The 16,423-nt window shown below is 46.9% G+C and overlaps 1 protein-coding gene across 11 annotated transcripts in view; it reads left to right on the forward strand.

Annotated features, from left to right (window-relative positions):
* The first annotated feature begins 7,675 nt into the window (after positions 1 to 7,675).
* NPRL3 (NPR3 like, GATOR1 complex subunit) overlaps positions 7,676 to 16,423 on the forward strand; it is a 43,261-nt gene continuing 34,513 nt past the window's right edge. For 4 of the 11 annotated variants that reach the window (XR_013552987.2, XM_078440409.2, XM_078440417.2 and 1 more), the window contains exons 1-2: positions 7,676 to 8,192; positions 13,179 to 13,248. Coding sequence is in view for 8 of the 11 variants with exons in the window: in XM_078440409.2 (XP_078296535.1) it covers positions 8,075 to 8,192; positions 13,179 to 13,248 (188 nt within the window). In the remaining 3 variants the exon portion in view is untranslated. Of the gene's footprint in view, positions 8,193 to 8,341; positions 8,516 to 10,914; positions 11,150 to 12,667; positions 12,776 to 13,178; positions 13,249 to 16,423 lie in introns of those variants that run through there. The other 7 variants (XM_078440412.2, XM_078440414.2, XM_078440411.2 and 4 more) reach the window with 6 other exon arrangements.

Raw genomic sequence — 16,423 nt, forward strand, 5'->3', positions numbered from 1 at the left:
TGTGGTCCTACCCCAAAGCCCTCACAGTTTCCTGGACAATGATGTGCCCAGGGCCAACCTTTGCTCACATCTTCCAACTCTTCCCTGCTAACACCCCACACCTCTGTGTCCTCACTATACACTTAAATAATTCTGTTCAGTAACCTAATTTTTGAAGACAACTCGATTCTTGGAAATGAAAATTCCAAACCCGCACACCCAACCTGGGTCCCCTCTGGCCAGGGCCAGGAGGCCTTATCAGTCCTGCCACTTGTTCTGGGCCCAGTGGAGCCGCCACTGTCTGTCAGAGGGCCAGGCAGGGCTCACACACCCTATCTCGGACCCACCTCGACCCCTCCACCTTCTCGGCAGCAGTGTTCCTGCCCAGAAAGAATCACCCACTCACAGTAGTAGCTATGATAACCTTGAATTCACGCTGCCATGTTCTGCGGTCCTATGGTGACAGATTATCTCTCCTAGCAGTGAGGTGGGGGCTATTCATACCCCACCTGAGAGGTTGCAAATGTAGAACTGGGGTTCACAAGGTTAATTACCCTGCTCAGGGCCAGCCAGGGGCTACTCTCGGGAAGGGTCTGTGGACCCCATCGCGGCCTTCTGCTGAGTGACCAGGATCCTCTGAGCTCAGCCCCAACTACACAAACTCTGGGTGAGCCCAGGGCTTGGAGTTCAGCCAATTCCAGCAGGTCTCAGCGTCCAGCAGGAGCACTGCCCAAGCTCGGGCTCCTTGTGTCACAGGCAGGGGAACCGAGGCCCAGAGACAGAAGAGACTTGCCTGAGGCCCAAAGAGCCTGCAGTTGGCCCGCACAAAACTTAGGTCTTGTCTACCCACTGGAGTGTTTCCTTCCTTCACTGAAACTTTAACATTTCATAACTCTCCTGTGCCTCGATTTCCTTATCTTAAAACATGTAATGATAATAAAAGAAAGCTTCTCCCACAGAGACCTGTGAGGGCAAACACACATGGAGAGTGTTTGGTGCTGTATCCAGAACGCAGAAGGCAGGTGATCAATGTCAGTAAGAACCACAGCACATCTCATGTCCCAGGTCGACTGTTGCCTGACTTAAAAGACTAAATGGTGACGTTCTTAGAAAGCTAGCACGGAAGTTTCTCTTCACCTTGGCCCAACACTTATTTCACTTTGTAGAAAACTGGAGCAAAATTCACATAATGCAAAATTAACCATTTCACACTGAACAACTTGGTGCCATTTTGTATGTTCACAACGGTATGCGACCATCATCACTGTCTGGTTCTGGAGTATGTCCATTATCCCAAAAGGAAACTTAGTACCCTTTATGAATTGCCCCCCCAGCCCCTGGCACCCGCTCATCTGCTTTCCTGGCATTCCACGCAGATGGAATCACACAGTATGTGGTCTTTGCTGTTTGGCTTTTCACTGAGTATCATGTTTTCAAGGTTCACCCACTTGTAGCAGGTGTCAGTGCCTCATTTTTATGGCTGAGTAATATCTCATCGAATGGAAATATCAGAATTTGTTTACCCATTCATCCATTGATGGACACTTGGCTTTTCTAAATAGAAAGATACAACATTTTTCTTTTACAAGAGAATCTCTCTTCTATTTTAAGTTTATTTATTTATTTTGAGGGAGAGAGACAAAGCACAAGCCAGGGAGGGGCAGAGAGAGAGAGGGAGAGAGAATCTCAGGCAGGCTCCACACTGTGAGCACAGAGACCAGTTTGGGGCTCGAACTCATGAACCGTGAGATCATAACCTGAGCTGAAGTTGGACACTTAACCGACTGAGCCACCTAGGTACCCCGAAAGGTACATTTTTTTAAAAGTTTGTTTGTTTATTTAAATGTTCGTTTATTTGGGGTGCCTGGGTGGCTCAGTCGGCTAAGCGGCCGACTTAGGCTCAGGTCATGATCTCGCGGTCCGTGAGTTCGAGCCCCGCGTCAGGCTCTGTGCTGACAGCTCAGAGCCTGGAGCCTGTTTCAGATTCTGTGTCTCCCTCTCTCTGACCCTCCCCCGTTCATGCTCTGTCTCTCTCTGTCTCAAAAATAAATAAACGTTAAAAAAAAATTTAGAAAAAAAAATAAATGGTTTTTTTTTGAAATAGAGCACATGAGTGGGGAAGGGGCACACACACACACACACGCACACACACACACACACACACACAGAAGATCCGAAGCTGGCTCTGCACTGACAGCAGAGAGCACGATTTGGGGCTCAAACTCACCAACCGCAAGGTCGTGGTGCTGAAGTCAGATGCCTAACTGACTGAGCTAGCCAGGCACCCCAAATTCATTTATTTTGAAAGGCAGAGGGTGAGAGCATGAGGAAGGGAGGGGCAGAGAGAGAGAGAGAGGGCGAGAGAGAATCCCAAGAAGGCTCTGCACCGTCAGCCGGGGAGCCCAACATGGGGCTTGGACTCACAAACCGTGAGATCATGACCCAAGCCGACATCAAGAGTCAGATGCTTAGGTGACTGAGCCACTCAGGTGCCCTAGGTACAGCATTTTTACTTATTTTTTTATTTTAAATGTTTATTTATTTTTGAGAGAGAGAGACAGAGCCTAAACAGGAAAGGGGCAGAGAGAGGGGGAAGACACAGAATCTGAAGCAGGCTCCAGGATCTGAGCTGTCAGCACAGAGCCCGATGTGGGGTTCGAACTCAGGAGCTGTGAGATCATGACCTGAGTGGGTCTGCCACCCAATCGACTGAGCCACCCAGGTGCCCCCAGCATTTTTAAATAGGACCAAAAAATAACGAAATTTGACTGCTAACTAAATAACTAAATGATACACTTCTATTCAACCAAGAACAGTATTAAGAGAGTGGAGGCAAACAGCAGAGTTGAGGAAGATAATGACAGAAAACTGACCAGGAACTTATATCCAGAATATATTTTAAATTCCTATAAATCAGTAAAACTAGCAACACAGTAGACAAACAGGCATGAGTTGGATACTGCAAAAACAAAACAAAACAAAACAAAAAAAGCAGGGAAATCTTGTGCCTGGAACTAATGCAATATTGTGTGTCAACTACACTCAAATAAAAAAAAATTTTTTTTTGAAGAAGAAATTCAGTTGAACTGCAAATGTGTGAACAGGGGCCCAATCTCATTGGTCACCAGGAAAATGCAAGTTAAGACCACATGAGACACTACTACACACCCATCAGAAAAGCCAAAAGCTGGGGCGCCTGGGTGGCTCAGTCGGTTAAGCGGCCGACTTCGGCTCAGGTCATGATCTCGCGGTCCGTGAGTTCGAGCCCCATGTTGGGCTCTGTGCTGACAGCTCAGAGCCTGGAGCCTATTTCAGATTCTGTGTCTCCCTCTCTCTGACCCTCCCCCGTTCATGCTCTGTCTCTCTCTGTCTCAAAAATAAATAAATGTAAAAAAAAAAAAAATTTTTATAAAAAAAAAAAAAAAAAAAAGAAAAGCCAAAAGCTAAGGAGAGCGGCAGACCAACCACAGGAAATGCTTGGAAGGGTAGCCCATGCACCGCTGGCAGGGCTGCGAGGTGGTACAGCTACCTGGAGAGAAGTCTGGCATTATCCGCTACAGCTAAAAATACGCATGCCCCTAGAACCAGCAATCCTGGGAACGCACCCCATAGACGTGCAGGCACGTGGCCATCCAGTGACACATGCAAGAATGTTCATTGCGTTATTCCTAATAGCCAAGACCTAGCAAGCAACATCCATCCCCAGCACAGTGGATGACCTGAGGTCTGTTCCTACAAGGAGATACAGCACAGCGATGCAAACGTACTCCCCACAACGTGGCCGGCATCTCACAGACACGGGTGAAAGAAGGCAGACGTGAAAGAGGGCACACGGTATGGTTCCGTGTATCTGAAGGCCAAAGGGAGGCAGAAAAAACTGAAGTGCTGAAGGGTGCACGTTTGGGCGGTAAAAAGAGATTGAGAAGCAAGAAGCTAAGTCAGGGTGGGATCACCTTTCAGGAGGATCGGGGCGCTCAGTATCTGCTTTATAACAATTCATGAAGCTCCACTGTGTGCCCTGTGCTATAGTTCAAAATGAAAAAAAGGAAAAGAGAACGGGACGTTTGCTCAAAACGATGGTTTGTGGGGCTTGGAATTTCAGGAACAAAGAGGCCTCCTGTGGCTCCCTCTCCTTGCAGAGGCGAAGGATGGGGTGGGGGTTCTGCCAGGATGGAAAGAGGAGGCCCTGGAGGACCGAAGGGAGGTGAGGATCATCCGCCATAGGGGAGACAGCTGCCTGGGAGTGGGATCCTGGAATCCATGGTCATTACCTACTGTTAGGGGACAGGGCAGCCCTCCAGGGTCTTCTGGCCACAGTTTCCCCAGATGCCACAGCTGGAGGGATTCTCCCAGGCACACTCCTCACTGACACCTCTCTGTGCTTCACCCCGGGGACTCCAGATTACCTACCTCTGCCTGACCTTCCCTCTGACCCTCAGCCTCTTCTCGCTCACACATTCTCTTTTGTTTGTCAGTCTGTCTGTCCACCTCCATCTCTCCTGCTGCCTCTCCCTGCCTCTCCTTTCTAGAAACCGAAAGGAGCAGCACAGCCTTACACACCCTTACACACCCTTATATAGGCTTGCGAGCCTGAGGTGGTGCTGGACTTTCCTTCCGAATCAAGAGACAGCAAGTGAAGACCAAGGATGGCTGGGCTCATCTCAGTCTCGGATGAACCCAGAGAGGCACAGCCACACTCCAGGCAAACATCCTGAGGCCCCCTGGGGTTGGCAGCATCACTTCTCAGGACAGTTAGCAAACAATCATAAAGCCAAGGGACGGTGGGCACACCCCTAGGACAGGGGAACACCGTCTCGTAAAAAGAAGGGGCAGCTGGGACGTCTGGGTGGCTCAGTCTGTTGAGCAGCCGACTCTCGGTTTCCACTCAGGTCATGATGTCACAATTCGTGAGTTCCAGCCCTTTGTGGGGCTCCACGCTGACAGCAAGGAGCCTGCTTGGGACTCTCTCTCTCCCTTTCTGTCTCTCTCTATCAAAACAAATAAATAAACTTAATTTAAAAAAAGAGGGGGCAGCTGTGAAATGTAAATAAAGGAGAGACCAGGAAGGAGAAGGACATACTTCGGTCTGGGAAGGCAGACTCTCCCTCCGGGACACACGCAGGGAGAGAGCCTTACCTTGTCTGCAGGGCTGACGGGGCGTCAATCAGATGCTGCTCCCACCCTCAACCCCTGACTCTCCCACCGTCTCACATCTCAGGTATAGAAGAAATGAGCACGGCGACGTGAATAAAACGGCAGCACGGTGCCTGGCGTACGTGTTCTCCATTTCAAAGGGCTCGTCCAAGCCAAATTTTCTCTAAGAATAGTTTCGCAAAATATCCGTGACGAAAACTCCCTATACAGGAGTTTCTAATTCTATAAAAAAAGTCCAGCAGGATTTTGTGCGGATACCTCTTTGGCTGCCTCTAAAATTCATATGGAAAGGCAAAGGAACTGGAATAACTAACACCATTTTGGAAATGAAGAATAAAGTGGGAGGAGTGACATTATGCGACCCTTTCCCAGCTGTAACGAGGTACAAGTTACGCAGCAGGCACCTCACTTATTTAAAGCGTGCGTTTTTAGATTCAGGGAGTTATACGACCATTACCACGATCTATTTTATTTTATTATTTTTTTAATGCTGATTTATTTTTGAGAGAGTGAGAGAGAGAGAGACAGAGCATGAGCAGGGGAGGGGCAGAGAGAGGGAGACACAGAATCCGAAGCAGCTCCAGGTTCCGAGCTGTCAGCACAGAGTCCCACGCGGGGCTTGAATCCACGAACCGTGACATCATGACCTGAGCCGAAGTGAGACATTTAACCGACCGAACCACCCAGGCGCTCCTATGTTGGAATGTTTTCATCACCCCAAAAGAAACTCCACACCCTAGCAGCCACACCCTCCAACTCCCCGTGTCTAAACTACCTAAGCTACTTTCCTTCTCTATCGATATCCCTGTTCTGGACATTTCATATGAATGGAATCATACAACTTGTGTGTTTTCAAGGTTCGTTCACGTATCGGTACTTCATTCCCTTTTGTGACTGAACACTATTTCTTTGCATGGATTATCCCACATCAGCTGATGGACATTTGGGTCGTTCACACTTTTAAAAAAAATTTTTAACGTTTATTTATTATTGAGAGACAGACACAGAGACACAGAGCGTGAGCCCCTAGGGGAGGGGTAGAGAGAGTGGGAGACACAGAATCTGAAGCGGGCTCCAGGCTCTGAGCTGTCAGCACAGAGCCCGATGCGGGGCCCGAACCCACAAACTGCGAGATCGTGACCCAATCCGACGTCAGTCACCTAACCGACTGAGCCACCCAGGAGCCAACTGAACCACTTTTTGGCTACTACGAATGATGTTGCTATGAACATACAAGCTCTTGTGTGATCTTATGTTTTCATTTCTCTTCGGGATGTACCTCTGAGTAGAATAGTTAGTTCGGTCATGCAGGAACCCTAGGTTCAACCTTTTGAGGAACTTCCTGTTTTCCACCGTGGCCGCACCATTTTACATTCTTACCAACAGCACGTAAAGATCCCAATTCCACACCCTAGTCAACACTTGGCATTTCGTCTTTCTGATCATAGCCATCCTCAGGGGTGTGAAGTGGAACCTGTTTCTGGTTTTGATTTGCATTTCCCTCATGAGTAATGATGTTGAGCATCTTTTCATGAATTCGCTGGCCATTTTTCTGTATTCTTTGGATAAATGTCCTTTCACATCCTTTGCCCATTTTTCTTAAGTTTATTTAATTTTAGTAATATCTACACCCAACATGAGTCTCAAACTCAGGACTCTGGAGATCAAGTCACACACGACCTGCTGAGCCAGCCGGGCACCTCTCTGCCCATTTTTCAGTTGGTTGTCTTTATTTTGTTGTAAGTTTTTTTTTTTTTTTTTAAATATTCTGGATACAATTCCCTTATATGATTTGCAAATATTTTCTCTCATTCTGTGGGTGCTCTTTTTACTTTCTTTGGTGGTGCTCTTTGAGGCATAAACGTTTTTAATTTGCTAACTCCAATTATTTTTTCTTTAGCCACTTGTGCATTTGGTGTCTTATCTAAGAAACCCTTGCCTAGTCCAAGGACAAGAGGGTTTACTCCTATGTTTTCTGGTAAGAGTTTTATGCTGTTAGCTCTTAACTTAGGTCTATGATCCTTGTGAGAGATTTTTTTACTTTCTGACTTTACTACTTTACAAGTCTTAAGTCTGAACTTTCTGTCCAAAGGAAGTGTTAGAGTGAAAAAAGCAACATTTTAGGGGCCTGGGTGGCTCAATCCGTTGAGCATCCGACTCTAATTATCACTTCAGGTGTGGTCTCCCTGTGGTCAGAGGAGCCACTCTCAGCATAGAGCCTGCTTGGGAATTCTCTCTCCCTCCCTCTGCCCTTTTCCCCCTCACGTGCTCTCTCTCTCTCTCTCTCCCAAATTAAATAAATAAATAAATAAATAAACAAACAAACAAACATACATTAAAAAAAAAGAATGCAACATTTTGATACAGCCTGCTGGAACCCCAAAGGCACACCCCAGCCACACCTTCCCTTTCACGCTGGTGGGCGGACCCCGTCCGCACTCTGGACAAACATGCGGCCTGCAGGGTGCGCCCAGCTTCCCTAGAAGGCCTCGCGCCTGCGCAAAGGTCGCCTGCGCCTGCGCACTCAGCACCCATCTGCGCGCAGGCTCCTTTTGAGCTGGTCCTTGGCCCTGACTCCGAGGCCTTGCGAGCTTCGGAGGACGCGCCGGGTGGTTCGTGGGTTTGGAAGCTCCGGGCGCCGCGCATTTCTGCGACCTCGGGCGCGTCCTGGTCAAGCCCCCTCAGCCCCGTCCTGGGAGCCTCCTCCTCAAGCTCCCTTACCTGGTCCCAGCCGGTCCTCCTGGGAGCCCCCACCTCGCCTCTGCCCTGGGCCCTGTGGCCCCTCCCCCACCCCGGCCTCCTTCCCCGGCCCGGCCCGTCCTCCTCGGAGCCCGCTCCCCGCCTCCGCCCCGGGCCCTCCGGCCCCTCCCCCACCCCGGCCCCCAACCCGGTCCCAGCCTGTCCTCCTCGGAGCCCCCACCCCGTCTCCGCCCACCGCAGGATGGGCGACAACACCAGCCCCATCAGCGTGATTCTGGTGAGCTCGGGCAGCAGGGGCAATAAACTGCTGTTCAGGTATCCCTTCCAGAGAAGCCAGGAGCACCCGGCGTCCCAGACAAGTAAGTGAGCGCCGGCAGAGGGACTGGCGCTCCCGGGCGTGCGCCCGGCGGCAGGATCGGAGCAACGCACGGAGGCGGCTCCCTTCCCTCCCCGCCTCGCACGTTGAAACTGAAGTCGTTGACCTTTTCTTTTCCTGATCATGTAGTCAGTGCCTACTCATTAGGGTATTTGAAAAGTACGGAAGAGTAAAAGCAGAGAAAGCTCACTCAGTTCAACATGCCAAAGGCATTATTGCTAACGTTCGTCAGTACCTCCAGCCTTTTAAGAATGTGTAGAAGTACTGTATGAATGTATTCGGCTTGGAACAAACACGAAATGACAGGTACATCTGAAGTTTCCCGCCTTCTGCTCCTTCCCTATCGCAGGGATAACCGCTTGCCATTTTGGCGGTTGTCCCTCCTGTACAGATATGTATGCAGAGAAAAGCAGTGCCTTGTGTTGGGGATTTTCCCCCCGCACGATACATTGTTCTGCAGTTGCTCTGTTTTCCAGTAAACGATCTTCCTTGGAGCACTTTTCCAGTCTATAAAGAGATCACCCTCACTCATACGGCTGCACATAAGAACATAATAGACATTTAGGTTGCTTGCAATTTTTCACTATCATGAATGTGCAGTTCCTGATTTATATTTTGTTTTAAATTTACTTTTAAATTTGTTAACATGGTACGCAGTTTTAAAGGTACAAAGGGGTATAGAGGATGAAAAGAAAGTTCTTTCCCACCATTGATCCCTAGCCACTCATTTCCCCTTATAGGGGCAGCTGCTATTACCATTTTCCTGTGTATTTTTCCAGAACCTTCTGTGTGAATATAAGCATATACACACATTTTCTTTCCTTTGTTTTATTTATTTATTTTTTGTAGTAATCTCTAAACCCAATGTTGGGCTGGAACTCAGGACGCCGAGATCGAGAGTCCCATGTTCTTCAGAGTGAGCCAGCCAGGCGCACCCACACATTTTATTTTATTTTATTTTTTATCTTATTTTATTTTTTAGAGTTTATATTATTTTATTTTTGAGAGAGATGGACAGAGAGGGAGAGTGAGAATCCCAAGCAGGCTCTGCACTGTCAGCGTGGAGCCTGGTGTGGGGCTTGATCTCATGAACCATGAGATCATGACCTGAGCCGAAAGCAAGCAATGGATGCTTAACTGACTCAGCCACCCGGGTGCTCCTACATGTTGTATTTTCTAAGCAGAAGTGAACACACTGTGCACACTTTTCTGCCATGTTGTTTTCATGTTCACTTTACATCTTGGATTTAGGTTCAGAATGATCAGAATCATGGGATGAACACACTGATTTATTCATTTAGGCCTCTGTTGATAGGCTTTTGGCTAATACAAACAGTGTGAATGTCTTTTCTGTATACATTATCATTTTTCAGAATATAGGGTCAATTCCCCACAGTGGGATGGTTGGATCTAGGGAAAAATGAACATATTGATCTTCGGCAGATCAGATTTTTCTGTCTTTGTTAGTGAGATGGGTGAAGTGTCTGATCGTGATTTACACGTGCGTTTGTCTTAATGACGGGGAGCACGTTTTCCTCTTTTCAAAGCCATTTGGATTTCCTTTTCAGTGAATGACTTACTCATAACCTCTGCCTGATTTCATCTTGGGTTTATTTTTTCCTTATAGATTTGAAGGAGCCCTTTAAATATTTAGGATAAAATAGGCCTTTTTCTGTGACAAAGCCACACATTCGTAGCCAGTTTGCTTCTGTGTGGTTCTTGCCGCATAGAATTTTGATTTTTACGGAGTCAGGTTTTCAGTCTGTTCTTTTGGAGTTTCTGAGTTTTGTTAAATGTAGAAAGGCGTTCTGTTCCTCAAGGTTAATGGAAAGAAACAAGACCTGTCTGGTGTTTTTCTATCTCGTATTTACTATATGTGTATTTTTTAATGTGTTTCTCTTGGTGTAAGTTGGACGCTCCTGGTAGGAGTCGGTGTCTTCTGCACACTTGCCGAGAGTGAGTTGTGTGTGCACCTCCCGGAGCCTTCTGAAGCAGGTGCTATGATGGGTGAGGAAGGATGTGGGAACATGGGGCTTCAGAGTGGTTGCTTCCAGAGCCAGCATAATTGTCTCTTCTCTCAGTGACTGCTTCTGCTGCCTTTCTCGCATACTCAACTCCCTGTTTATTCTTGACCTTTCGTCTTTCCCAGCGATGTGGGTTCCACACTGCTGAATTACTGTAACTTTACACTGCGTTATACTTTCAGATAGGATTAGTCGCTTATCGTTACTTCTCTTTTTCAGCACTGTCCTGGCTGTTCTTGCTTACTGTTCCCGGTGAACATGAGTACTGAATATACTGGGCCCTTCTCCCAGACTGTTGGTGGTGTTGTGGGAATCATGTCAAATGTATGGGTTAACTGCAAAAAAATGACATCTTTGTGTTGAGTCCCCCTACTCAAGAGCATAGCATGTTTGCTTTCATTCTTGTCTCCCTTGCTAGCATTTCTGATTTCCTCATGGACCACTTGCCCGTAATGAACTGAAAAAAAATTTTTTTAGAGGGAGGGGAGGGTAGGTGATGGGCATTGAAGAGGGCATCTTTTGGGATGAGCACTGGGTGTTGTATGGAAACTAATTTGACAATTTCATATATTAAAAAAAAAAAATTAAAAAAATGCAAAAAAAACCCCTAAAGATCCACATTCAAATAATAAAAAAAAAAATTTTTTTAATGTTTATTTTATTTTAGAGAGAGAGGCAGACCGACAAGAGTGTGAGCAGGAGAGGGCCAGAGAGAGAGGGAGACACAGAATCCGAAGCAGGCTTCAGGCTCTGAGCTGTCATCACAGAGCCCAACACGGGGCTCGAACTCACAAACCAGGAAATCATGACCTGAGCCAAAGCCAGATGCTTAACCCATTGAGCCACCCAGGTGCCCTGCCTATAAGGAACTTCTTAAGTTCATCCCAAATTCTTTAAACTGTATTACTCTGGTAAGGTATGTGAAGGATATTGGTATATGGACATTGAAAAATTTTTTCTTTAGCCTGTGCTTTTTCCAACCTAGTTGTCATCGCATACTGAGAGGGTGTGTGTGTGTGTGAGATTCTTTTTTTTTTTTTTTAAACTAAACGTAGTGGTAGCAAAAACATTTCCTATGTTATAATTCCTTGAAAACCGTAACTTTTGGGAAAAACATGTTTGTTATGGTAAAAAATATATATGTGGGGCACCTGGATGGCTCAGTTGGTTAAGCATCCGACTCTTGATTTTGGCTCAGGTCATGATCTCAGGGTTTGTGAGATCAAGCCCCACAGTTGGCTCTGCACTGATAGCATGGAGCCTGCTTGGGATTCTCTGTCCCTGCCCCTGCTCACACTGTCTCTCTCTTTCTCAAAATAAATAAATAAACACACACACACAAAAGGGGTGATATATTATAATACAAGTGTATATACATATTATAAAAGTTGCCATTTTAACCATTTTTAAGTTTACAGTTTGGTGGCATTAGTTTCATTCACCATGATTAATTCACTGCATTATGCGCCTATCACCACTGTGTATTTCCAGAATTTTCCTCACCTCAAACTGAAATATGTAACCATTTAGCAATAATCCAATTTCCTCTGCCCTCAGCCTCTGGTAATCTCTAAACTACTTTCTGTCTCTCTTGAGTTTTGCCCACTGTAGGTATTTCATATAAGTGTAGTATTTGTCCTTTTGTGTCTGATTTCTTTTACTTAGCGTAACGTTTTCAAGTTCTTCCATGTTTTAACATGTATCAAAACTCTATTCCTTTTTATGGCCATTGTGTGTATATATGCCACGTTTTTGAAGCCATCACTTTTTTTTTTTTACTTTATTTTTTATTTTCTTAAATTTACATCCAAATTAGTTAGCATTTAGTGCAACAGTGATTTCAGAGTAGATTCCTTAGTGCCCCTTCCCCATTTAGCCCATCCCCCTCCCTCAACCCCTCCAGTAACCCTCAGTTTGTTCTCCACATTTATGAGTCTCTTCTGTTTTGTCCCCCTCCCTGTTTCTATATTATTTTTGTCTCCCTTACCTTATGTTCATCTGTTTTGTCTCTTAAAGCCCTCATAGGAGTGGAGTCATATGATTTTTGTCTTTCTCTGACTGACTAATTTCACTTAGCATAATACCCTCCAGTTCCATCCACGTAGTTGCAAATGGCCAGATTTCATTCTTTTTGATTGCCGAGTAATATTCCACTGTGTGTGTGTGTGTGTGTGTGTGTGTGTGTGTGTGTGTGTGTGTGTATATATATATATACACCACATTTTCTTTATCCATTCATCCATCATTGGACATTTGGGCTCTTTCCATACTTTGGCTGTTGTCGATAGTGCTGCTATAAACGTGGGGGTGCATGTGTCCATTTGAAACAGCACACCTGTATCCCTTGGATAGATGCCTAGCAGTGCAATTGCTGGGTCGAAGGGTAGTTCTGTTTTTAGTTTTTTGAGGAACCTCCATACTGTTTTCCAGAGTGGCTGCACCAGCTTGCATTCCCACCAGCAGTGCAAAAGAGATCCTCTTTCTCCACATCCTCGCCAACATCTGTTGTTGCCTGAGTTGTTCATGTTAGCCATTCTGACAGGTGTGAGGTGGTATCTCATTGTGGTTTTGATTTGTATTTCCCTGATGATGAGCGATGTTGAGCATTTTTTCATGTGTCACTTGGCCATCTGGATGTCGTCTTTGGAGAAGTGCCTGTTCATGTCTTTTGCTCTTTTCTTCACTGGATTATTTGTTTTTTGGCTGTTGAGTTTGATAAGTTCTTTATAGATTTTGGATACTAACCCTTCATCTGATATGTCATTTGCAAATATCTTCTCCTATTCTGTCGGTTGCCTTTTAGTTTTGCTGATTGTTTCCTTCGCTGTGCAGTTTTTTATTTTGATGAGGTCCCAGTAGTTAGAGGCCATTACTTTTGATGTATCCACAAACCTGCGTGTGGATGGATCCTCTTTTCTTAGCCACTCTCCCCCTTTTGCCCTCAGATAAGCCTCGTAGCAGATACGCCGTCAACAACACCGGAGACCATGCCGACGACCAGGATGGTGATTCCAGGTAAGGGCTTTACAGTCACTCCGTGATGGGGCTGTCGTGCCCCTTGGCCTGGGCAAAGCCCTACCTCCTGTTGACCCAGAGGTTTTCTCCTGTGACAAACCTGGTGTCCTTTTATTCCATTTGTGGGGGTTTCAGGTTGTGCAGAACTGGGATTGTGTTGCCAGTCTCGGCCTTGCTGCGTAGTTTGTTCCATGTTCCAGCTGTGGACTGGTTGGTTGCTCAAGGAGATTGGAAAACAGATGAGGCTAGAGGGAACGCTATCTACCATGAGAGGAAGATGGAGAAAATCAGTCCCCAGTGCTGTCCTCAGAATTGACTTCTCAAGCATGTGCCCAGAGGGCACATGTAGGTGCTTGGGGCAGCCCAGCCTGCTCATGGGGTGATGTGGGCTGAGAGCCAGGGCTGATGTGACCCTTGCTCTTTTAGGGCACGGATGAAAGGCAGGTCCTGGTCCTTCCTGTGTGTGCTCCCCTGCTTGTCCTGGGAGATGCCGTCAGGGTGGCAAACATAGGAAATGACCACGTCTGCTTTACATTCATTTTAAGGCTTAGTAAATGGTACTACCAGCTAAAGGAGGGTTATAAATTGCCTGCCCTCGGTGCCTTAAACACAGCTGGGGCCTGCATGCAGTAAAGGACTCAGCTTCAACTGTTCCATGGCAGAATAGCTGAGGTCCCTTCCTGGGCCTTTGCCATGGCGTGAGCTAGCACTGTCTCCCTCAGGCCTCTTGACAAGACACCATATCCGCCATGGTGTTGTGCAGTTCCACAATTGTGGTTTTTACCCTTTTTTGTGAGGGTATATGGGGCCTCTGGCATGGCCAGTGACTGTCTCTGAGGGGAGCAAGCTTTGGAAGAGAGACCAGCAGGAGAGGGCAGGGGGTGTGGGGGATTATTGGACATCCCATGTTCTGCTTGATGTAGAAGGCTGTGGTCTTCTTGTCCTCTGAGGTCGGCCACTTGGAACAAACTCTCGTTTGTTACAGGTGCGTAGAAAGCACTTTGCTCCTTCTCGTGGGGTGGGTGCATTTTGTCTTCTGCCTGCAGCATAGATTCATCTAGAGCAGGGCTGGCCTGCCCTTCTCCCTCCAAGCTCCATAGGTTTGAGGCTCGGGCCGCTGAAGCAGAAAGCGCCGTTGGAGCAGTCTGTGTGGCTTTCCTAGGAGGCTGGCAGCACCTGAGCCCTGGCGTTAGCTCTCGGAGGCCTGTAATAAAAGACTAAGAAGATGTTTTTTAGGGAATTATTTTCATATGTAGCATACAGAAGGGGAAAAACCATAGGACGGGAGCGAGGCATTGTGGGTCTATCAGAATTCTCTGATAAGCTTGTTCAGTAAGAAGAGCTGGTTCCTTATACTCTGTCTCATTAAACTTAAGAATTACTTCATTTGGTAATTTTAGCACATGACAGCACTCCCCGCCTGCTGTGTTTTCAGAGATACTGGTTAATACCCAGCTTTTTTTTTGTCCCGTTGGCCTGCCAAAGCCTCTGACACCTGGGGGAACCCTGCTGTGGCTCAGACATCTTCCAAAGCAGTACGATTAAGGTGCATCGTACCTTTTGTCTGTGTTCTCCTTGATTGTCTTCTCGAAGGGGCTTTTCTTCTGAAACCAGGAGAATGGTCCTGAGCACTGTTTTGCTAGATTGAAACGATGTTAACCGGCCGCTTGTGTGATGTGTGCGTGTGGTGGAAGACGTCCACGGCCTCAGAGAAGTGAGAATGCAGACCTTTGGTGCCCTGTGTTAAAGTCATCATTTAAATTGAAATGAAATGAAATTTAGTTCCTCCATTATACTAGCTGCATTTTAATTCTCCGGGGCCACAGGCAACTCATGGCTACTGTACTGAATGGTTCAGATTTAGAGTATCTCCACCACTGTAGAAACTTGGGTTGGACCGCACTGGCTTAGAGCGTGTGCTGGTTTTATAAGGTGAATCATTAAGATGATGTGTTTCAGGGGCGCCTGGGTGGCTCAGTCAGTTGAGTGTCTGACTTCGGCTCAGGTCATGATCTCACAGTTTGTGAGTTCAAGCCCCGCATTGGGCTCTGTGCTGACAGCTCAGAGCCTGGAGCCTGCTTCAGATTCTGTGCCTCCCTCCCTCTGCCCTTCCCTGCTCATGCTCTCTCTCTGTCTCTCACAAATGAATAAACATTAAGAAAAAAAAAAAAAAAAGATGTGTTTCAGGATATAAAAATTAATTGTCAGGTTAACAAAAACTTATATAGACTTCAGTAGGAAGAGAAGAATAAAATGGATATTGTTCATTATCTTTAAGGTTTGAAATTCAGATTTAGAAACGTTGTAGTGTTTCTGTTGGATGAGAGTTAGGGACCACGGAGGTCATGCTTCATAGCATTATGCAGCCCCGACACTGGCAGGGCAAAAACCATCAAGAGAGGTCTTGGAGAAAGCCTGGAGTCTGTCACAAAGGCACGATCCCTCCCAACGTGGAGTGTTCTGGGCACCGTCTTAGAAGGAGAAGCTGGTAGCTTGGAGGAGAGTTGACTTTATTTCAGAACACTCAGAAATCATTTTATTTAAAAAAATTTTTTTTTTTTTTTTATTTGTGTTTTTTTGTGCGTGAGAGAGAGACAGAGCGTGAGCAGGGGAGGGGCAGAGAGAGAGGAAGACACAGAATCTGAGGCAGGCTCCAGGCTCTGAGCTGTCAGCACAGAGCCCGACGCGGGGCTTACACTCACAAACCATGAGATCATGACCTGAGCCGAAGTCGGACGCCCAACCGACGGAGCCACCCAGGTGCCCCAGAAATCATTTTACTTTAGACATCATCCAGAAGACCTCGGAACTGTGAAACCTTTTGATTCTCGGTTGGCCTTGAGGGGGTGGTGGGATCGGATGGCACTGCTGCCCTCCTCAGCGACTTGGCCACCTTTCTCTAAGCAGTGGGTCCAGCTTTGTGGCATGTTCACACCCTCAGCTGGATGAGAACCTTAGCCAGGCAAGCTGGGTCCTCCACACCAGGTGCACACGGGGCTCCACCGGGCCTCTCTCTACCAGCTTTGCTTCTACTAGCGTGCAGCTGGACATGTGTTAGAGCACTGCTGACGCTTGGAAGCCCCTTGTGCAGGTGGACTGGCGGCTCAGTCGGTTAACCGTCCGACTCTTGATTCCGGCTCAGATCATGGTCTTACGTTTTATGGGTTCGAGTCCC

Source organism: Panthera onca, chromosome E3 (genome assembly GCF_046562875.1).
Source record: "Panthera onca isolate mPanOnc1 chromosome E3, mPanOnc1 haplotype 2, whole genome shotgun sequence".
Classification (NCBI taxonomy): Eukaryota; Metazoa; Chordata; class Mammalia; order Carnivora; family Felidae; genus Panthera; species Panthera onca.